General features: G+C 41.1%; 2 protein-coding genes across 6 annotated transcripts in view; both read right to left on the reverse strand.

The window, feature by feature from the left end:
- Nucleotides 1–14,829, reverse strand: LOC125892377 (putative helicase mov-10-B.2). Its single transcript, XM_049582358.1, has 23 exons — nt 14,559–14,829; nt 14,327–14,429; nt 11,877–12,049; nt 9,980–10,076; nt 9,713–9,854; nt 9,346–9,598; nt 9,120–9,233; nt 8,348–8,528; nt 7,902–8,044; nt 7,595–7,768; nt 7,212–7,324; nt 6,902–7,098; nt 5,390–5,487; nt 5,138–5,235; nt 4,957–5,055; nt 4,735–4,837; nt 4,523–4,640; nt 2,599–2,790; nt 2,398–2,469; nt 2,167–2,292; nt 1,971–2,059; nt 1,069–1,181; nt 1–972 (listed from the first exon to the last, which is right to left on the reverse strand). The coding sequence occupies exons 1-23, from the start codon at nt 14,696–14,698 to the stop codon at nt 911–913; spliced, it is 3,000 nt and encodes a 999-aa protein (XP_049438315.1). The 5' UTR covers nt 14,699–14,829; the 3' UTR covers nt 1–910.
- LOC125892379 (putative helicase mov-10-B.1) overlaps nt 14,746–23,684 on the reverse strand; it is a 19,373-nt gene continuing 10,434 nt past the window's right edge. For 4 of the 5 annotated variants that reach the window (XM_049582360.1, XM_049582361.1, XM_049582362.1 and 1 more), the window contains 12 exons: nt 23,425–23,624; nt 22,484–22,587; nt 21,182–21,279; nt 21,000–21,098; nt 20,732–20,837; nt 20,485–20,602; nt 20,209–20,400; nt 19,398–19,466; nt 19,185–19,310; nt 18,922–19,010; nt 18,741–18,843; nt 14,746–14,937 (listed from right to left, as the gene is read on the reverse strand). In XM_049582360.1, the coding sequence (XP_049438317.1) occupies nt 14,746–14,937; nt 18,741–18,843; nt 18,922–19,010; nt 19,185–19,310; nt 19,398–19,466; nt 20,209–20,400; nt 20,485–20,602; nt 20,732–20,837; nt 21,000–21,098; nt 21,182–21,279; nt 22,484–22,587; nt 23,425–23,624 (1,496 nt within the window). Of the gene's footprint in view, nt 14,938–18,520; nt 18,627–18,740; nt 18,844–18,921; nt 19,011–19,184; nt 19,311–19,397; nt 19,467–20,208; nt 20,401–20,484; nt 20,603–20,731; nt 20,838–20,999; nt 21,099–21,181; nt 21,280–22,483; nt 22,588–23,424; nt 23,625–23,684 lie in introns of those variants that run through there. The other variant, XM_049582363.1, reaches the window with a different exon arrangement.

A 23,684-nucleotide genomic window follows, 5' to 3' on the forward strand; every position in this document is an offset into this window, starting at 1 on the left:
TCCGTGGCGATCAGAATGTTGCGGGCTTGGGCTAATTTCTGGACAGTGCCTCTATGTCTGTGACGTCAAACACCATAGTCCAAGAGAAAATGTTGATTGTGATGATGCTTTACAAACAGGAGTGGGATGTGTTGAATGTCTGGGTGAGACAAACATGTTATTAAAGTATTTTTGAAATACTATGTCATCTTAACTGCTTCTGTTTAGCATGTATATTTTTATTTTTTTTTAAATGAGACTCAAATCTGACAAATGATTTTAATCTTTTCATAAATGCACATACATTCACATTCTGTCATGATTTGTGTGACATTCCCGTTAGCAAAAGGACTTTTGTTTGGACGACATAAAAGAATGTCCATATCATATTTTTAAAAAGCTTTAATTTTACAAACAAAAGTTGCAAAACAGTTCAAAATAGAGCATAAACATTTTTAATTTGGTTAATACCTATTATAAAAGTTGGATTGCACAATAGTACACATACATACGACACGACTCTTAAAGAGCAGTGATGATTGAGCAAAGTCAAACACTATACATTAAATTACCCTGAGACTGATGTATTTGGTCAGTAAAATTCATTTTTAGGAACAATATATATACTGCATATTCACGCTTCCAAATTATCTGATGCAATTTTAACCAGGTAAAAGGAGCATCTGCAGCCAAGCATTTGAAGCCAAGCAGTGTTTGTGCAGTCCACGCAGGGAGCCGACAACAAGCTGTCCTTCATTGTCTTTGGTCAAGTTCATATAGCTGATATTAAAAAGACATTTTAGAACACTGTTTTTGTATCAGAAGTGCTGTAGAGATATGTGGAAAGGTGCCATTAAGTCTTTTTTTTGGAGAATTGAGGACAACTGTGATGCAAAATGAATCAGGATGGAAGTCTGTGCTCTCCCTCCCCTCACAAGTCGCTCCTCCACTCGGGTTCCAGGTGCTGCTGAACGCCGCTCTCTGCTGTATCCACTGACGAGAAAAGCAAGGTGAACTGTGTTAACATCATTTCCAAAATGTTCATTTTGAGGGTGATAGTAATAAAAATAAAAGTCACGCATCCGTTACCTTCAATATCAATGTTGATGTAGAGGGCAGAGAGTCTGGCCACCACGTCCTCGTCTTCCTCGAAATGCTCGTAACCAGTGTAGCCTCCTTCCTCTCGACAGTACTGGATGAACCTGCAGACCATGAGAGATGGAGAGTTATCAGAGATTGCTCTCTTTAATTTACATTTAAAGCAGGACAGCCCCTAAATTCATATTCCAGTGCGCCTAAGAAAGTTCAATCAACAGTTGTGAACATAAGCTGCTCCCTCTCAAAGCCAGAAACCAGAGAAGTAGGTGTCAGACTTGTGATGACACATAGACAATGAATGGGAGCCTGATTTTGTGGACCCACAGAAAGTTTTTTTGGTCCACAAATGAGCTTTATTCTACTGTAATGTTCTCAGTTCTGCAACAGAAAATATACCCATATACTCAGAGTGTTCCCCTGAGTCAGGAGTAGGCAACCTGCATCTCTCGGGCCGTGTGAGATACTTTAGTTCCTCCCAAGTGGTTCCCTTTGGCTCTCACAAAACAATTATATGGAAAAAAGAAGATTAGCAGTTCAGCATATGTTACCATGGTGATTTATCCCGGTAAAAACAGAACCAGCGTCGTAGTACTGAAAACCCAGAGTTCACCCTTAAGTTATCTCGCTAACTCGCAAAGTCCTGCTTCGTAGCACAGGCCTCAGGGTGCTCTAAGTGTCATCTATAACATCTTTCCAAGTCATGTCTATTGAGCAGCTCTAGACTTTATACATGATGACATCACAAATTTAAGTTTCAGCGCTCTATTGTTTCGGATTCAAGAGAAAGTTGTTCATGTTTACTATTAGTTTTTGGAGTAATGTATGAATTTTGAAACAGGGCGTAGCTCACATTTACATTTCTATATGTGTGTGTGTGTGTGTGTGATGCGTACCGGCCCCAGGTAGGATCTGCGTTTAGCACTCTGGGGTTTCCCACCACAATCAGCAGGGCTTTAGCTCGAGTCACAGCCACGTTGAATCTCTGGACAAGAAAATACTGTGTCAGATTCTTTTTGTGTGTGTGTGTGTGTGTGTGTGTGTGTGTGTGTGTGTGTGTGTACATACACAGAGTATGTGTTTGTGTCATACCTTCTCATTCTTGACAAAGCCGAGGTTGAACTGCTTGTCTATCTCTATGTAATCAGGGCTGCTCCGGACTGTAGACACCATGATCACTCTCCTCTCCTGACCTTGGAACTCCTCCACTGAACCAACCTGACACACACACACACACACACACACACACACACACATTAACACACTTAAGGCTCTGCATCTGCGACATGTTACACATTGCTCAAGTGTGAAATACTCTGTTACCTTCAGTGCGTTCATGTCCTTGAATTTAAAGTCTTTCCCAACTTTCTCCAGGGCCTTGCGGATTTTCTGCACCTGTGTGACAAAGAAAAAACAAATTCATTGCATGTTTCCACTTCATGTATGTTTAGCTGCACTTCGACATATGTAATCTGCAACAACAATAAACTACACCGCTGTGTTGCGTGTTAAAGAAATTCCAACCTGTTTCCTGTAGGGGGCGATGATGCCTATGTCTTTGGGTGAGATGGTGCTGTGGCCCTTCTTCCCTTGTGTCTCCAGCAGTTTCCTCACATAGCCCATCAGCACCTCCACCTCTGCTATGTTGAAGAAGGAGGGACTGTTTGCCTCACGGTCGTCAAGACCGGTCACGCCATGGAAGATCAGCGGGAAGTTCTGACAGGTGTGTGAGATACATTTGAAATATTTCATTATGGAAATATTACCGAAAACATTCTGGGAGAACTTCTATTAAAAAACTGAGCTGCTGTGGATTGGAACAAACTTCACAACGCTTCAGTGTATGAAGTGATGTATAGACTTGGTCGTCTGGCTGTTTTTTTGTTCTTCAGTAATAGTTTGTGAGGTTTGTTTGTGTGTTGAAATTCAGCCAAGTGAGTGAGTCACTTTTATCGTGTGATATTCAGAACCGAATGATATGACAAATCAGTCTGCCTCTACTGTGACTAAAAAGCTTCAATGATTTCCGTGTCATTCACGATGAACTCATTATTTCATATCAAAAAAGTCAGTGTTAAATAAAAATTAAATACAAATACCAACAAATGAATATACATATAATTTAAATAAATAAAAATTATAGTTAATTTGTGTTTATTTGTATAAATATAGGTCATTAAATTTAAGTTGAGTCACAGATAAAAGATAAAGATAAGTCAGCCATAAAAACATTGAATTCATCAAAATGTTAATGTATTTTTTTTCAATGAAAATCCTCCATCAAATACTAATAGTATTAGTTGATATTATTTTTATTATTCATTATTATTATTTTCTCAATTAATCATTTAGTCTATGACGCAGACTATTAGACGGTGGGAAAATGGCCATCATAATCTCTCTGAACTTAAGATGTCATCTTCCAATTGCTTGTTTTTCCAAAGGATATTCAATTTACAGTGGCGATTCGTAGATAAACCAGAGGATGTTTGGCATTTTGCTAATAAATAAACTATTAAACTATTAATAGATTATCAACATAGCTGGCAATAATTTTCTTTCAGTTAATTAATAGATTAACAAATTTATTGTTTCAGCTCTGCAGAGAAATGGTCCCATTATATATAGAATAACAAAGATATAATAGTGTTAAGGTGCATTGGTGGTAATTTTTCACGCTTTGATTTCTAAGTAGGGATATACGGCAAGTGCTTGTGTTTTTTTTTTGTTATTTATTTCCCCTTAGTGCCAGGAAAACTTGATTATTAAAAAAAACAGCTTAACTGTTTTAAAGTATTTCAGTCCTTCATTACACGACCTTTGAATGAGCACAAATGAAAGCAAACACATTTTAAAGCTATCTTTAAAACAACCTTCTGTCACTCTTTTTACTCTGTATATCGTAATTCCCTCGGAAATATCTATTTTGTATTGTTGTAAAAACATCAACAAATTTCTTCGTCAAACAGCTGTATTTATTCAAGTTTCTCGCCAAAAACTACCTATGACAGTTTACATTTGAACACATCATGATAAAGTTATAATTTATCTTCGCCCAATACTCATTTTTACTGTAGAGCTTGAACGCATCATAATGTAACTGTTAGCCGTTAGCAGCTGTCGGCCCCCTGGTGCATTGATAGTGAGTTTTCTGCGTCCATTCATCCGTGGGAACATTTCTGTTTGTCCTAAACACATTTACTATTGTCCCACAGACACGACGCCGCGCCAAACTGATGTGACACAACAGAAAAACTTCGGCCACTGCCATCGGTGAATGTCATCATGTTTGCTGATAGGCTAATGACAGTCAACAAGGCGAACATTGTCCAATACAGATGTTTGACCAGTATATCACTGCATCCCTGTTTCTAATCTATAAGTTTCTGTATGTAGTGTTTCATGGTCTGTACAATATGTGTGCGTGTGCTAAAAGAAGGAGCATTACCTTGTTCTTGAGGTACTCCCATCCACAGTAGGAATTGCGTAACATTTCATCTGCGCAACACTGCAGCTCTCCGTCATAGAAGAGCTCGTTAGGAATCTTCAGAATGGCAGGATGGGATCTAAAAAATAACAACAACAACAACATAAAATCAATCAAAATTAAACACATCATTTCTGCCAAGCAGTGACCTATAACCATCTCTACTACCACACCTGTAGTTGCGCAGCAGTTTGGTGACAAAGCGATTGTCGAACTTGCCCTCGTCCTTCTGGTACACAGGGAAATCTTTCATCATGCGCTCCAGGAGGGACACTCCTGCAGACAGCAGAGCCGTTTAACTCCAGAAATAAACACACAAGTAGGGCAAGACTGTGTTTCTATGTTCACTCTGTGTGTAAGCTAACAGGACAGTGTAGATGTATGTCTGTACTTACCCATGCCGTATTTCAGTGCAAAGGGGGATCTGAGAATGGGTCCGAGCTGCTTGGGGTCTCCTGCCAGAACAACCTGACCAGACTGTGCATCGAGCAGCCCTTTGTTCCAGAGATAACAAAGATCAACCAACACATAAAACAAGTTCAATGCAAATGGAGAAAAAATAGTTTGTTTTCTTACCTGCCAGTGGGACTAAACATTCAGTCTCCACAGCGTGTCCCGCCTCGTCCACAAACACATGAGTGAAATGACCATCGGGAATGTCTCCTGTGACCAGCCTGCAGAGATCAGAGAGGACACACACTTCCTGTCACATGAGTTTATCTGCACAGTTGACAGTTAGTGTTTCAGATGGCAGAGAATAACATGGTGTGAATACTGTAGTGTGTCAGTTTATTTATGGTGTCATGCAGGTGAGCAAACATTCACTACCTTCCAGCTGTTAACAGGGTGGTGACCATGATCTTATACTCCATCAGCTTCTCTTTAGCAGGAAAAAGGTAACAGTCTCCTAGCAGGTTAGAGCATGCCTGTGAAGGTACCACAATGTCTGTGTACACAAACCTTAATGATGCAAGAAAAAGACTTAAGAATGCAACACTATCAAACACATACAGGAAGTGCAGCAGTAATGCAGCATGAAAGCAAGTGTCATAATGTCCAATAAGGGTGCTTTCACACCTGCCCTGCTTGGTTCAGTTCAGTTGAACTCAAGTTTGTTTGCCCCCTAAGTGCGGTTTGTTTTGGCAGGTACCCACCAAGACAACCTGACCGAGACCGTCTTGAAAAGGTGGTCTCGGTCAGGTTACAAACGAACTCTGGTGCGGTTCATTTGTGGTGAGAACGTGTTTGGACCTCGATCTGAACCAACTGCAGTCGCATTGTTTGGGTTAAACATGAGCATGTTACAGTCCTGGAGGATTATTAATGTGCACCTCCTCCTGTACTGCCTTAATATGCACATTCAGCACATCCAATGCATCAAAACATTGTTTTCTAGTTGGAGCCACGCCTCATTGTCAAACTGTATGGTTTGACTAAAATGAACAATGACAGCAATATAGTACATGATGACCACCGCTAAAATCAACCTGCGTAGTTGTCCCTCCATTGTGACATTGGAAAGTGTTGCATTTATCTTCCTCAACATTTTATTTACTTCCTGGATTTTTCCCACATGGAAATTCTGACCAATCAAGAACAGCTTTCTCGCACAAGGCATTTGATCTGGTCCGCTTGTAAATGCTGCAGTGAGAACACGAACCTACTCTAGGCAATGATGGAACTTTGTAACAAAATTAGTCCCTGATTCGGTCCAAAGCAAGACAACTCTAGGTCTGAAAGCACCCTCAGGGGAAGAGTCCTCAGTGGAAAAACATTTGTATAAATTCATGGGTACAGTTAAAGGGGAACTAAATGTGGGTGGGCAGTGGGTGAGAACAAAAATAATCAGGTGCCCTAGCTGGCTGTGTTGACACTCAACTGTATCACACTTCAGAATGACAAAATATACAGAGTACATTCGACAAAACGTGATTCTGGAGCTGAGGATGCAGCTGACTGATAGCAACAGGGAAGTTACTGTGGATATGAAGATAGATGATTACTGCAAAACCAGTTAACGTTGTGTCAGTTTGCATTGCATCAACAAGTGGGAGCTGACTGAGCGAGTGCTTTGCACATCTGAATGGGAGAGTACGGGTATGGTTGTGTCACTTAGATTAAGGGGTTGAGGCAGGTCCAGATTCGACTTTAAGATAATTACAGACAACAGGTTGGTTGTGGTACTGAGCTTTTCAGGCACGGGCATGTAGGGGTTTTCAAAACTGGACCCATGCAGCACTCTGCTAGGAGGTAGATGATTGAACAAGAGCGTGAATGAACGTCAGTTACCGTCTGCATCAAAACATCCAAACATGATGCACTGAATGTATCAGCCCTGACCTTCAGTTCATCAGGGACATAGCCTGGGTCCCTGCTGCTTGCATACATGCGGAACACTTTATGCTCGTCCACGTGTTCGCGAATCTTCTTGCAGAGCAGATCAGCAGCGCTGTTGGAGGGAGCGCAGGCCAGGATGTGGCAGGAGGGCTGGGTCTTCTCTATCTGCTTGATGGCCTCCACAAGAGTCACAGTTTTCCCTGAACAGAAAAAGAAACAACAGAATTAAGTCAAGTGCACTGAACTTAAGCACGACACAAACCTAAATTGTTTAAAAGACCAAGATGAAATAATACGCAGGAACTTGCTGTACCTGTTCCAGGTGGGCCAAACACCAGGTAAGGCGCAGGTTTGGACGAACCAGCGACGATGTGTTGGACAGCCTGATACTGCTCAGGGTTTCGCTCCAGCTTGTAGTCAAACAGGCTATCAACAGAAAGAGCATAATGTCAGCGTTACAGGAAGACAGAGTCAGCCGCCATGTTTACGTCTACAGTAAATCACATGTTCTCTTTAGTGCTTGTTAAAGGCTGAAACACGCTGCTTCCGTGTGCATGTAGGGGCTGTTTGGAGGTGTTTGCACAGCCATTTCTTTTGTGGTTTTGACTACGACAAACATCTGTGTTGTAAAATTACTAGCTAAAACACTGCACTTTATATAAAGACATATACAGTCTATATGTAAAGATGTCTGACCTGAGTTGGGGAAGCTCAGGTTGGTGAGAGTCAGCGGGTGCAGCAGGGAACAACACCTCTCCCAGTCTGAATGCAGCTGCCAGCTCTGCTGCTCTGTGCTGAACGCGCAGAGTCAGGCGGTTGACAACGAACTCAACATTGAACTTCATGTTGTCCACAAAGCGACCCAGCAATCTGCAAACAAATTCACAGACAAACTGGGTGAATGTCCTATGAATGTCATATTAACACGTGTTTAATATGAGTCATAGAAATCAGTGTTTTCATGTTGTAATTCTTGCGTATTACTGTAATGTCTTGATCTTACTTTGAGCTGAAGCCGAGTTTGACCTTGTCCAGCTGCACGCTGTGGACGTAGCCGCGGTACTTCACCTCTTTTTCTTCTGAGGGATATGCCAGCAGTGAATCCCCTCGCAGCACAGACGGACGGTTCTCAGACACACCCGGTACCTGGGAGGTTAAAAAGAACGAGGGAAGATGTGAATTCTCAAGCTATGTAAAGAAACCTACACCATCATATCATCACTAACGCTTGCTTTATATGGCAAATACTACTGATCTTTCCACTATGATTTATGATTCGATATCCACTTGTCTTTTTTATATATCCCTCCTGTTTAAGCACTACAGATGCTATTTGTGTCACTAGCTAGAGCTCGATAGCTTACAGAAATCTCTAAGGGAGGGAATGAACACGTGAAGGAATTAGTGATTATGGGTGAGCTGTAAGTGAATGAGCGAGCACATATTCACCTGCAGAACGAGAAGTTTCTTGTTGGCCGTATCTCTGACCATGATGGCGTGTTCTTTTTCACCGTTGGGGATGTTGTACCTCCTGATGTCCACCTCCATCTGGAGCTCCTCCAGGTACAGCAGCAGCTGAAACTTCTCAGAGTAGTTCTCCCAGCTCAGGGGACTCTCCAGCAAGGCCCTTCTGAACAGACCAAAGGAAAATTAATTGTATTACACAGTGTGTGTGTGTGTGTGTGTGTGTGTGTGTGTGTGTGTGTGTGTGGAGAGACAGAAAAAAATCACTGCCTTCTGTATAAAACCAAGAACATGAGCTTTCCCTAACCTTAACCAGTGCCGGCCGTGGGCATAGGCAGTATAGGTGAATGCTGAGGGTGCTATCATCCATGGGGGGGTGCCACAAATTGGTAAAGAAAAAAAAAAAAAAAAGTTGATTACCTCCGCCAAGGAGGTTATGTTTTCACCGGCGTTGGTCTGTTTGTGTATTTGTCTATTTGTTTGTTTGTCTGCAAAATAACTCAAAAAGTTATGAACGGATTTTGATGAAATTTTCAGGAAAGGTGGATAATTGGACAAGGAACAGATGATAAAATTTTGGAGGTGATCGGTTGAAGCAAAGTGGATAAAATAATAAATAAAGTCTATTGTCTGACAGCCTCAGCAGCAAACCCAATTTCTAATGAGACGATGAAAATAGCGCCATCTGATGGCCGGAAAGCACGTCTTGTTCTACTTGCTAAATATTGTTGTAATTCTAAAGTTGAATTGAATTTACCTTCTGTTGCTGAAGTACGCCGGCTGCTTCAATGACTGGATGAGCTGGTTCATGTATGCTGGTATTCGATACTCTTTCAGCTCGATCACATTTTTTAGCTGCATCACTGACAGCCTGGTGAGAGGAGACAAAATGGAAACAGTTAGATATATCACTAGGAGATGAACAGCATTTAATTGTTTTTACATTTGCTGTATATTTAAGTGTGATGAGAGAACAGTGATACCCTTCAGGTCGCTGTCCATCCTCAATGGTGAAATAATCTTCTGGGGTCCAAGCAGGGAGGGAGCGGGGTTTGTAGGGTGCTATAGGCGCCAGCTCACGCCCCAAGGCAGTTATACACTGAGTCTCAATGAAGCGCACAATGTGGAAGGCAGTGGAGGAAGGCTGCAGGTCTGGTTTGAATTCAAAGGCCAGTGTGGCTGGATAGAAACCAACCACACTGCAGCGGAAGTTAACCTGGACTCCATAGGTGTCACCTGACAACAGAACAGATGTGTAGTGGTTTACTGTGTCCATAAAGTCTCTTTTATAGGAGCAAGTGACATCATACATTCAAATAAAGGTACACTTGGTTGTGGTATTTGCACTACCTGGTTGTAGACACAGAGGGTTTGCCTTGGTCACACTGCGCTCATCGCTCAGAATGAGGTCCTTGAGCCAGTGCAGTGGGGTGTAGTAAGTGAAATATATCGGTTCTTTTCCTGTGTTTTTCACGTTCAGATTTACCACACACTGTTAGAAGAAGAAAAAGACATATATGTAGTGGAGCTTCATATTTGTAGCACAGCCAACGATGGGTTTATGTGTTGATAGCTGATGATGATCGCAGAACGTTGCAGTTTTTCAAACATTATTACCTCACATGTGCCGTCCACCTGTAAGGAAAGTTTCCCGTTTTCAAACGGGTGCTCGGAGTCGATGTGGATACCATGTTTGTCGGAGGTGAACTGAGCCCTGTGGAGGAAAAGAGAGGGTTATGACGCACTGTATTAAAGGCAGCTGAGTGGTGCGTGACTTCAGACATTACCATTAAATCACAGAGCCAAAATTAAAATATACTCTTTGAGGTATTTCATCAAGTAGTATACAGAAATAATAAGGGCAAAAGAAGATAAGGTAGTGAACGCAGGGCTAGTGACAGAAGTTACAGTAAGGTTCTCAATAAGACGCAACATAATTCAGAACTTTGTGGACTGGCTGTTATTAGCCTGCTAGCTATCATAGCTCCTGCAGTTTATGTTCACAACCCTATCCATGGTATTTCCTGTCATGTCTGCTTTTGGCTATGCCACACGAGTACATTCAACATATTGTTGTTGGCCTGGGGCCACATTCACAAAGCGTCCTATCGCTAAGAGCTGCTCCTAGTGACCAAATTCTAAGAAAATCATTAGAATTGTGTGACATTTTCTTACAATTTTCCCTTTAAGTTAAGACTAGGTCCTTGTAAAGATAAAAGTTATTAACAAAGCATCTTAGACCTTAAAAGAGCTCCTCAGGTGAAAAACTGTTAGGAACAGAGGAGGACTTTTAAGAGGCTTAAGAGTTTCTTAGTCAGAGGAGAAAATGGTGGAAAGACAAAGAGATAAGAGAAACATTCTCAAAACACTGGATGACAGTTAAGAAATGCCATGCCAAAGATTAGATTGTGCAGGGATAATAAGTGTGATTGATCTCATTTTGGGGCAACATGGTGGTGTTGTGGTTAGCACTGTCGCCTTACAGCACTGGGTTCCTGGTTCGATCCCAAGAGGGAGCCCCTCTGTGCAGAGTTTGCATGTACTCCCTGTGTCAGCGTGGGTTTTCTCCGGGTACTCCAGCTTTCTCCCACAGTCCAAAGACATGCAGGTTAATTGGTGACTCTAAATTGCCCATAGGTGTGAATGGTTGTCTTTCTCTATGTGTCAGCCCTGTGATAGTCTGGCGACCTGTCCAGGGTGAACCCCGCCTCTCACCCAGTGTCAGCTGGGATAGGCTCCAGTCCTCCGTGACCCTCAACAGGATAAGCAGCCACAAAAATGGATGGATGGATGGATCTCATTAGGGGTACGCATGCCTTTTCCACCTCACACAATCACGTTATAACACTAGAAATAAAATTATCACAATACTAACATATCTGAAAAACTGGAAAAATGCAACAGTGCAGCAGTGATGACTTGAGTCTGTGTCAACCTTCCATCAGCAGAGTGATCACACTAACAACGACAACACTTTCACAGTCAGCAGTTCATTTCAGTTCCACTGGGTGTCCACACCTTGCAGGCTCACAAAGGGTGTGTCTGTGACAACCAATCATATCTGTTAAAAGCAAGCATCACACCTAGCAACAGGGTCGACCACACCTCCTCACTCAGGTTAAAGTTTCTGTCCCTTCCTTGCTCAGAGTTGCTCTGATAACTTTCCTAAATCACTCCTAAGCTAGGACTCCGTACTTAAAATTTTTAGGCTATGTTCACTGAGAGTATTCTCAGAATGTTTGTGAATGTGTTTGTTTGTTGATTTTGACTTTTTAAATTACATTTGCTTATTGTCGATAAAGCAAGATGCACTTAAGTTTTCTCTTTTATTGAGGTACCATCAAAAGTCTGTGTAGAGAGAGCAGAAGAATATTGTATGTGTAACAAAAATAAATAGACAAGCTGCTCCTGCAGCACTCAGGTAGTGACAAGCAGAGGTAAAAACAAACCTGCTCATAGAGAAGGCTTTCAGGAGTGTGATAATCAAAGGTCTCACATTATTTGGGCCTCTTACCTGTCTGTCTTCAGTTTCTTCATCAGAAGATTGGCCAGTCTCCTCCGGGCTCGCACTCCCGTCTCTGCTTGATCTCCGGAGGTGACTATCCCGGGACTGGCCACTCCATTCTGCACAGGCTCTGGCCGTTGGCCCCTCGGTGAATGCCACTGGTCCATAAAAAGAGCTGTGACCTGTGCAGAGGTCACTTCATGTCAACTTTGGCTTCGGATAGAAAGTAACATCGAGTGGCTGAGTGTCCTCTGTTTTATTTTTTAATCAGAAGTAGTACATAATAATATCCTCACCTGTACTCTGAAGTACCTGATCTGCATACGGATATAATTTCTATAAATTAATTAAATATAACAGTAAGCTGTGTCTTAAGACATTCAAAAGAGCTCGTGTCAGACAGGAAGTTTTGTTTCTGGGAAAGTGACACCGCCCTGTTGTTACACAAACAGTGATTAATGTTGTTTTAGAACCAAGATTTCTTAATAAAGATTGAATTGTATTTCTATTTCACTAAAGCAATATCACACTGCTGTTGCACTGTGTATCAGCACGACTGTGATAATTACAGCTGTTGTTTATAAAACAATTCTACAAGCGCCATGTATCAACAGTAAAAAGCAGAAACTGGTCATGGTGCATGTGACCTATTGGTTATTTATAAGCGTGGTCTGGTGTGTAATAGACTTTGACCCATAATCAGGAACACTAAAGCTCCTGGGTAGATATAGCCCAGGTGTAACTTTATTTAAAATATTTTACAAATTTAATCTAGCAGTGATTCTTTTGTTTCATAGCATTCACAACAAATAATTTTACTTTTGAAATTAATATTGAATACTGCATTTTACATTGTGCTGTTAAATCACTTCAACCAAGTTGCATCAAAGCAAAGTCACTTTATATATAAGCATCGCTTTGTACACTTTATATACTGTCATCATATCCACCCAGCTCTTGTGTAGTTAGTTAGTTAGTGAGCAGGATATTTCGAACATGTAAATAAAACAAAATAACCATGCAGTAGTAGACAGACAAAACAGGTTACTAAAGGAAGCATGAAAACTGAAAACAACATATAATAATGATTTGCATGTCCAAAAAGGAGTGGGAGGAAGTACCACCTCTTCTCCATAAATTAATAATAGTCAATTATGTAGCTCCACATCAGTATAAAGCTGTGCAGTGATTAATTGTCCTAGGCCTCTAATATATTAAATTAATTACCAATAATATTTGTCTTACAGCAAGATACAGAATATAAAAATAATTAGAAAATAAAAATTCTTATTGAAAGAATCATCTTTATATCCTACAGAAGCGCACTGCATTCACTTGACAAATAAAAAAATGCCCAGTTTTTCAGAGTAATATATTTATTTTTCTGTTTTTTTGTGTAATTTTTTCTGTTTTTCAGAGTAATTTATTTATTTTTCTGTTTTTTGAAGTAATTTATTTATTTTTCTGTTTTTTGGTGTAATTTTTTCTGTTTTTTGGAGTAATTTATTCATTTTTCTGTCTTTTGGTGTAATTTTTCCCTGTTTTTCTGAGTAATTTTTTTCCATGTTTTTTTTTGTGGTAATTTTTTTCTGTTTTTCGTGGTTATTTTTTTTTTTTCCTGAACGAGCAGACGAGATACTTCAAAATGTCACAAGAACCTCCCACCTGCATCCTACAATTTCAACTAGGCTACGGGATCAATAAGGGTAAGGCACATAGTTATACACCCATGAGCAGGAGTCACCATGGACGTAGGGGTTACTTGCAAGTGCCAGGTAGGAGCTTCTCACAAGATTTTGAAGTATCTCATCTCCTCGTTCAGGAAAAAATATTACCACGAAAAAAAAAAAAAAATACCCCGAAACACAGAAAAAAAATTACCACGAAAAACAGAAAATATTACTCAGAAAAATGGGGGGAAAATTACTCAGAAAAAACAGAAAAAATTACTCAGAAAAACAGAGCTTTTTTTATTTGTCAAGTGAATGCAATACGCTTCCGTAATTATCCAATCATGACAAATATGTTTTGCTTTGTCAAACTACGTATATATACACTCACATATACACAAAACTGATGGCAATACATAAATGAATGAATAAAGAGTAAACACCTATAGAAAGCAACCTGTTGCACTAATCATCCCATACTCATTCCAGCACCCTCTGCACCCCACACCTCTGTGTGACGTCTTTCTTTTTTAAAATCTTTTATGGTTTTGTCTCCTTGAGGTAATTTTGTTTCTTTTTTGGTCATTTTGTGTCTCTGTACAGTTCATTTGCATCAGTTTGTGTCTCTTTATGGTTAGTGAGTTGAGGGGTATTGTGAAGATGAAGGCCATGCAGGGAGGCCCTTGAGACTTTGAGACTTTGGGCCCCTGGGCCAGTGCCAGCGACAGAAATTTAAAATACTGCTGCAACAGGTTTCATTGCTTCAAACATAACGCGAAAGTTGCATACCGTTGTGTTGAAGCGAATAGTGTCTCTCCGTCTTGTTACTTTGTTGGACGTCTTCAGGGCATAGAGGACTGACCCAAAGTTTGGATCTTTGGTCCCTGGATTTCTAAAATAAACGCAAAAATATTAAATCGGAAACATTTACAGAAGATCTCAAACATGCACACAGATCTCCTATAATATAATATAATATAATATAATATAATATAATATAATATAATGCTGAATAACTTACCTGCTCCTGAATTCATTGTTGTAGATGTCTCTCAACTCCAGTCTGTCGGTGATGGATGCTCGGTCACTCTCCTTCAGGAACTCAAAGAAGTCCACTCCAATCTGGCAGCGTGCGCTTACAGATAACTTCCTATGAGCCATTATCACAGATTGATGTGGTCAAAGATGTCAAACAACAAAATGTCCGGTTATGAATACAGTACACCGCTCATCAACACAGCGCTTATATTCGCACATCTCAGAGGAAATCCCGGAGACTGTGCTTCCCTTTGTACGCCTGGACAGTCCACGGGGGCGGTGCTTCGGTGTCTCTCGCATAACGGAGCTGCAACACCGGGACGGCAAAGACCAGGTTGGTAAAACGGGTGCATCCCCACAGCCTGTAAGACCAGAGAAACGAAACTTAACGTGTTGAACCATGACAGCAAGTGAGTGAAGCGAAACTGTAAACACATTTAATCCGAGGAGAGATATAAAAACATCAGACAGGGGTGAGTCAGCCAGTGGACACATCGGCTACAATCAGGCTTTATTGTATGTGACCAGTTATTTTAGTGTGTAATGCAAAACATCAGAGACACAGTAGTACATTACTGTTATAATATTATTATTGCTGCCTAATGAACATAATAATAACAAAATAATAAAATAAAAGCACATATGGTCTTTTAATTATGAATTAGAGGTCAGTGTTTTCAACATCATACCACAACATTAAACATAAGACTATATGAAAGCAGTTTTTATTGTCTGTTCATACATATACAGCACTTAGGTTTCAGCTGGTCCCATAGTGAACTCCTGGGGTGGTTTGAATGAATATAAAAAGGAGATGAGTTCTCTCATGACCTGTCATTTTATGCACACACAAAAAGGTATCTTTAATTTCCGGCGTTCAAATGTGAGGCAGTATCAACACAAAGTAACACAGGATATCCTGTTGCGTGTTGAGTGTGCGTAGGAAGATTCGTTTGCTGACATGTAAATTCAAATTCAAATATGAGCACATGGTTGCATGAAAGTTAGTTGACGAAGTTTTATTATGATGGCACCTTTTGTTTAAAGGTCCAGTGTGCAGGGTTCAGGGGGAAATATAATATAATCAGTGTATTTTCTTAAGTGTATAATCACCTGAAAATAAGAATCGTTGTGTTGTCATTACTGTAGAATGAGATGTTTATGTCTACATAGGGAGCGGGTCCTCGTCCACAGAGTCTGCCATGTTGCACCGCCATGTTACTACAGTAGCCCAGGCAGGACAAACCAAACACTGGCTCTACTTAAGGCCATTCGCGATTTAGTGACAGCCACTGTAGTTAGCAGCTCCTTTGCGTCAAGACAAGGTTCCGACAAGCTGTTTGAGTAAGCATAGAGCCCACGCTGTAACTAACTGCAATATTATCATATTTTTTGGAAAAATAAAACAGTGATTCCAGAGAGAAGCAGACAGAGGGGTCTACAGTCTGTGTTTGAAGGATATATCCAGGATGTCAAACTGACTCAGCAGCAACAACAGGTTAAAAAGACAAAGATAGTTAGAAGCTAAAGCCGAACTATAGGCTACAGATTACAGTGTAAAAGTGAACCACCACATCACTGCTGATCGCCACAGAAGACAATGAATATAAAGGGAAACATTGCTGATATTGAACCAGCTGTGTGGCATCACAGTGTGTGCAGAAGAACGGTGTTTTGCTGTTTCCCTGCTTCCCTTCACTGGTTCCTGTACAGCAGGGTCGGTCTTTGTTTCACTGTTTTAATCATTAAAAAGCAAAAGCAGCATGTGTATACATTCAGTAGGCTATATCTTCAGTAGCTAGCTAGCTAACACTACACTTTTCAGGGTTTGATTTTGGTTTTGGAACAGGGAAGAAACTTATATCTTTTTCCAACCTCTCCATGGAACGAGTATCATTAATACACGACGTGCCCCAGGCACAACATTTAGCTCCAAATCCACAAAACCAGCCTGAAAATGAAGGAAATCTGAAACGACTGCATTAGAGTCAATGGAGTACAACTGCGTTGCTGTGGTACCCTGGTCTGAGCCGGCCCGATGCTACGTTATGATTGGCCAGTCTGTGTCCAGGGGCGGGACTTAGCAAAGGGTCAATAGGGTGAAAACCTGAGCAATGAATGCTTAAAGACTTCTAAGCAGAAGTTTCAGCTGGCAATTCTCACTGCTTCATGTCACTGAATCTCCCTTAAATTACACCCTGTAATTTTAAGAAAATATAATGGGTAGGCAAAGAACAAGTTAGACTATCAAAAGAGCAAGCACTCTGGAAACGTTCCACGTGAATGAGGAAATTGGCCTCGTCAAAATTCTTAGAAGTTAAACCTCAGAATGCTGACAGACTCTACAGTAACTTGAGCATCACTGTGTAAGAACAGACACAAGTTTAGAAGAGTTATGTCAAACAGTGGTGTTGTTGCTCTGAGTGATGAAGGCCAGGAGATCCTGATGCTGATAATGGGTGAGAAACTTGAACTCCTTGTGTAAAGGCTACAAGGAGTGTCTTACTCATTTCACCTTTTGCCCACTGAGTCTGGTAAGTCCAGTAGCCTATAATTAGTTACGAGTGACAGAGATGGTTTAGATTCACATCAGTAACTATGTGTCACAGTTCTTCGCAGGTGTTTTTTGTTTTGGGTTGAGTCTGAGCCAAACCAAAGCCCTGATGAAGACCTACAGTGGCTGAAACAATGTTGGCTTTGAAAGGCCTTTTAATTCTTCCTTTCTCATTTTCTATTTTATCTTATATTTTAGAGTGTCTGGATCACCTTCCTGTAGAACCGAAAGTATTTCTTAACCAACTCCATGTGTCCAAGTGTAAAACTCCTTCACTTTAACATTTGGTTTCAGTTCTTTGATTTTTGGTTTCTCTCCTTACAGATAAAAGTGTTTCAAGTAGCTATATTGCTGCACTGTGGCTACTGGCTAGGAAAAAATGACTTGCAGAAATTGGTATTAAAATTTGTAGATAAGGATGATATAGTGGTGCAATAGCACAATTAGCATTGTTGCCTCACAGCAAGAGGGTTCCCGGTTCAATTCCAGGGCAAAGAGATTGAACCCCAGCGTGGGGGAGCCCCTCTGTGCTGAGTTTGCATGTTCTCCCCCGTGTCAGCGTGGGTTTTCTGCGGGTACTCCAGCTTCCTCCCTCCTTCCTCCATGCAGTTAGTGACTCATCAGCAGCTGGACACTAAATTGGCCGTAGGTGTGAATGTGAGTGTGAAAGGTTGTTTGTCTCTATGTGTCAGCCCTGTGATAGTCTGGCGACTTTTCCAGGGTGTACCCTGCCTCTCACCCAATGTCAGCTGGGATAGGCTCCAGCTCCCCTGTGACCCCAACAGGATAAGTGGTCACAGAAAATGACCTAATGATTGGGCTCATATTTACAGTCATCATCAGACTTATGATCATTTCTCTCTGTGTTCTCTCTCTCACCAACTATTTGGATATGATATAAATAAGAGGGAAATACTACAGGTATACAAATATCTAATGGCTCAGCTACAGTGCGTCAAGTAATCCCATTTTCCAGGTAGTAAAAGCTCAACTGGAAATGAAACCTTTCTTGTTCCACAACATTTCTTTGCAAACCATAAATGAGTCAGCGTTTTCCTCTGACTGTCACGTGTCAGCAGGTGTCACTGATTGTTACCATGGAAACTCTTACCTTTATAGCTGTCTCCAAAACCCGGTAATCAGATTGAATTTCCATTTCCTTTACTAATTTGAATTTCTGACAGTAAACTGAGATGTGGGCAGAGTCAGAGGTCGAGGCTCTGTGTAGGGTGGCAAACATTTTGGGCTTAAACTAGTCAGTCTGTCCTTTTGTGAAACAGTTGCCCAGTTAGACATAATCACTAGTAATGCTGGTGGATTTGTTAGATATGAGATGCTTACAAAGTTAATCTAACGTAATGAAATATATCACTCTAATTCTGTTTATGTCACTTTTTTATTCTTTCTTTTTTTCCATGTTAAACACTGGAGCTCAAGATGAGTGTGCAAGGTCTGCTGGTTCTTTCAACAGGGGTCCAGCTGTCCTACTACTCTCCCCTGTGGGGTGAGGATCAAATATGGAAAAATAAGCCAAACATCTCTTAGTCCTCAAAAAGACTTTCAGACAAAGACAGTACAAAGTGTGTGATTATGTGTGAATGTGCATATTACCAGAGGCTGGGTGCGCACGTTAGTCTGTGTATCTTCCTCTTCCTTCGCATCACACATTGTAATGCCACGGTAACCCCCTTTTGTGAAGCAGTAATGGATTAATCTAAAAAGAGAGGTCAGTGTTTGAAGCACGTCACAGTCCAAACAACTCAACTCTACTGATGAGGACATATGGCCTTACTTGTTCCAGATGTAGTCAGTTCTCAAGACTCGGGGGTCTCCAATCACAATCAGCAGGGCTCGTGCTCGGGTCATTGCCACATTAAACCGCTGAGGAGAAATTTCAGTTCGTGTGCATGTAGTGTTGAGTGTGTGAGTTTATCTGCTGCTGCTACCATAGTTTACATTCGGAGTTTAATGGCAATCAGTTTCTTTATATCAAATAGTTGCACAATTATTATTTATTGCTCCTAAGTTACTGTGTGATTATGTGATGTCTCCCACCTTCTCATTATCAAGAAAGCCTATCGTGAATCGTTGCTTTTTTGCAGTCAGCTTGAGATTGCTACGCACGGCAGACACCAGAATCACATTGAACTCTTTCCCCTGAAACTGCTCCACTGAACCAACCTATGAAAAAAAATATATAAATATAAGGCTCTAAAATCTCTCTCAAACATGTCACAATAATCATATGATCACTTCCTGTCTCCATACCAACACATTTTCCAAGTTTTCCTTTGGGAGATCTTTGTCGGTACGAAGGGCTTTCTGGATTTTCTCCACCTGTCGGGACACAAAAATAGGACGATGTTAACAAGACGTCGCTAACCAGATGTGGTGCCAGTCATTACAGTATAAAGTAGTAGACTGGATATTCATTTAAGGGGAGCTGAATACTGGTTCCCAAAATGACACCCATTCGATCTAATGAAAGCTGCTCACCCATCATGTACGACAAAAAGCATGTTGTTTACTCTGTTTATCCCCTTAGCTTTACACTAATGGAGGAGTCTCAATTTGTCTCTCCGTCCTTTGATTCTGTTGATACCTGTTCATCTGATTGACTTCACACTTGGCGGGTATATTGCTGAGGACTCAAGGAGGTGCAGTGTTGAGTGAAAACTCTTGAGATCCTCAGGACATGTATTATTTATTAGTAGCGCACATTGCACACACTTTGTGGTGAATTAAGATGGGACTGCTATTGACTGTTACGCTGCTAGGAAGCACGGTGTTGAGTGTGAGGCTATTTGAAGGAGTGGTTTTCAAAAGCTGCAGCCAGCAGTGCCGCAGGCCGTAAATGTAAATGTTTATAACACAAAAAGAGAAATAACTTATAATAATTGACCATGTTTGCGATTTGAGGTGTTTTTATAGCTGCAATCTTTTACTTTGGCACACAGGGGATTATTTTTGTGTTGTGTGGTGCTCGACCCCTGGGAAGAGAAATGGCAGTAAAGCTGACTTGCAGCACTTTATCCAGGTATATTTACTTATATCCATGAATTATTTTAATCACACTCACTTGTTTTCTGTACGGGGTGATGATGCCAATTTCTCCTGGTTCAATTTTGGTCACACCGTTTTTGCGAAGATGCTCAACAAGCACTTTTAAGTATTCCTTCAGCACCTCCACCTCTGCCATGTTGTACACAGAGGGACTGTTGGCGTCGCGTTCATCAGTGCCTGCTACTCCATGGAAGATCAAAGGGAAACCCTGAGACACAAAGAGAGACATGAGAACAGGGGCTGAAAGAGAGAGCTGCAAGTGCGTGTGTACGCGTGGTCGTGCCGACATTACTTTCTTGGGCAGGTGTTCCCATTTGAGGTAGGATCTGTATGCGGCTTTAGGAGCATATGGCTGAAGTTCTCCGTTATAAAAGAGCTCATTAGGAATTTTCAGGATTGCAGGATGGGACCTGAGAGAGAGTGAAGAGGAAAAGAAGACCATTGAGAACACAAGGGCAAGTAGGCAGAGCTATCAAAGAAGGGTTTGGTTACATTACAAGAAGATAAAGCAAGGAATTTAGGCACCACCACAACCATACCTGTAGTTCCTCAGAAGCTTTGTTACAAAGCGGTTGTCAAACCCGTCCTGCTCATGTGGCTTGTAAAGATTGTTGTTGTTCATCAGACGCTCCAACAGAGACACACCTGCACAGAGTACATGTCTTTAAACCTCCTTAGGCGATAATAAACAGCATCTGGATGGCGCTTAAGTATGTGGTCTGTAACTTTGAGATCTGTTGATCTAGTAGCTTCAACTTTCGCTGTTTCACATGACCTATACTTTCAAAAGGTACAGTCAGTGCTTACCCAGGCCATGTTTCTCAGCCACTCTGGATGTGATGATGGGGCCTAACTGTTTAGGGTCTCCAGCCAGCACCACCTGGCATTGCTGCGGTTTCACTAAACCTTTGGCACAAACATACAAACATTGAGGGCACATCTCAAGCCAAATATCAAATATTGTATGTTAAAACAAACTTGCTGGTCACCTGCTAGAGGGATGATACACTCTGTTTCTGCAGCCTGCCCTGCCTCATCCACAAAGATATAGGTGTAATGATGTGAAGGAATCCCTCCTGTCACTAGCCTGGAGGCAGACAGATGGAGCAAATCTTGATGTAAGGTAGCAGATAAAAATTAAGCTGCACTAATATTATGAGTGTTATGCTGTTTATAGAATAAGGCTCCAGTTGTGGCTGCGAAGAACGGTTTCTGGCTTGTGTGATCCAAACATTTCCTGCAACTCCAGAGCATAATAATGTCCAAAAATCTAAATGTGTTAACAAAAAACACATCTTTTTTTTGTTTTATTTCCTCGCATCCTCTGGCTTTTTGTTTCGTCTTCCCCTTTTCTTGTTCCTTAACATCTGTACATCTACTTTTGCCTTTTTTGTATCTTTCAGTATGTTCACATTGTCTATGTGTGTGAGCACTAACTGGAGAAAAAAGGGATTTTAATAATAAAAAGGAGTCAGAACAGAACTACAGAACAGAACAGGTACAGAACTATAATTTGAAAAACACTTAATGTATGAAAATGAAACTCAACAAAACGCTAACATAAAACATTTCTCCCAGTATGCATGTTTTCTACAGCTCAGTGTACAGTACACTGGCTTATTATAGCCAGGATGATGACACAGGGAACACTGTGTAGCTGAATCACAGGTGTAACTAATTATTTTAATAAGGGCGGTTCCCAGTGAGCCACACAATTGAGCCAGCACTTTACCACATTACCTGTGACTGGCACACCTAAAAGGAATGCAGCCATTAATTAATTAATTCATTCATTCATTCATCTTCTAACCGCTTCATCCTCTTGAGGGTCGCGGGGGGGCTGGAGCCTATCCCAGCTGACATCGGGCGAGAGGCAGGGTACACCCTGGACAGGTCGCCAGTCTATCGCAGGGCTGACACATAGAGACAGACAACCATTCACGCTCACATTCACACCTACGGACAATTTAGAGTTATCAATTAACCTAGTCCCCAATCTGCATGTCTTTGGACTGTGGGAGGAAGCCAGAGCGCCAGAGAGAACCCACGCTGACACGGGGAGAACATGCAAACTCCACATAGAAGGGCTCCCACGCCCAGGATCGAACCGGCAACCCTCTTGCTGTGAGGCGAGAGTGCTAACCACCACACCACCGTGCCGCCCGCAGCCATTAATTATATAATTAATTATACCTGTGCTTCTCCTCTCTCAACATATGTATCTGTTGTGAGAAACACTGATAAGCTACTGTATTTAAAGAGAATTTTAACAAACGTTAGATGCACCCTACCTTCCTGCAGTTATCAGGCTGGTGATCAGGATCTTACACCTCATCAACGTGCCTTTAGCGGGAATCATGAGTGTGTCTGTTTTGGGGTTCAGGTTGCAGCAAACCTACAGAAAAACCACAAAGCACATATGTACATAAACAAACAAAAGGGCATACAGTTCACATAGATATGAAGAGGGCAGAATGAGTTTGACAGGACTAAACTAAACAACACTTAATTCACAGCAGTAGCTGAGCAATTGATAAGTACTGCCTATCAACATGAAATGTAAACTGTGATTTCTTAAAAACAGTACCAGAGATCAAAATGCAGACTTGGTCCAATAAAGTCTAGAGTCTCGTGAGCTGTTTAAAATTTGAACCATTTTTCTACGTCAAAGTATGACCATTTGGTGTGGTCGATTTCTCAACAATCTCCCATTCATTTGAACGAGCAGTTTTTTACGAATTTTGTAAAAACTGCTCAGCGAATCTCTGAGAAAAGTCACAGCACACTATTCCTGAAATTTCGTTTTGAAACGTTTTGATGTGTTTTTTGGGCATGTGTTGGCAATGTGCAGGATGAATTTTGCGTCAAAGTTTTAGCACAGAAGAGGAATAAGAAGAAATAGGTATGAGGAATAGGAATAGGTTGTGCAAGTGTCTCACAGCAGGCACCCCTAATGAAACACAACTTCCCTGCTGAGACATAGATGAACATGATATAACGTAGTCAGAATGTACTTAATAAGTTAAAACAATATCAGAGGGTTAAAGATGATACTTGATGGAGGTGAAGTAGCAGAACTTCTCATAACTTATATGCACTGGTGTGTTTTCATGGATCTTGTTTGAAACTGTTGTATTTTTTACTTCTTGCAAAATACTTGTGTTGCCTTTTTTCAGCTAATGTCTAGTTTTATATATATATATATGAATTTTTTAAAATAAAGAATTCATACCTTAATCGTTTGAGGGATGTTTCTCACTGGGTAGCTTAGGGCGTACAAGCGATACACCTCACGCTTGCAAATCTTTTCTTCCAGAATTTTCTCGCAGAGATGATCGGCTGCATTGTTGGAAGGAGCACACGCCAGGATCTTGCACGACTTCTGCGTTTCCACTATCTGCCTGATGGCTTCCACCAGAGTCACTGTTTTGCCTGCACAGTACATGTGAAAATACATTAATGTGAATACAGCTAATACTTAAGCATCAGGAG

Source organism: Epinephelus fuscoguttatus, linkage group LG7 (assembly GCF_011397635.1).
Source record: "Epinephelus fuscoguttatus linkage group LG7, E.fuscoguttatus.final_Chr_v1".
Classification (NCBI taxonomy): Eukaryota; Metazoa; Chordata; class Actinopteri; order Perciformes; family Serranidae; genus Epinephelus; species Epinephelus fuscoguttatus.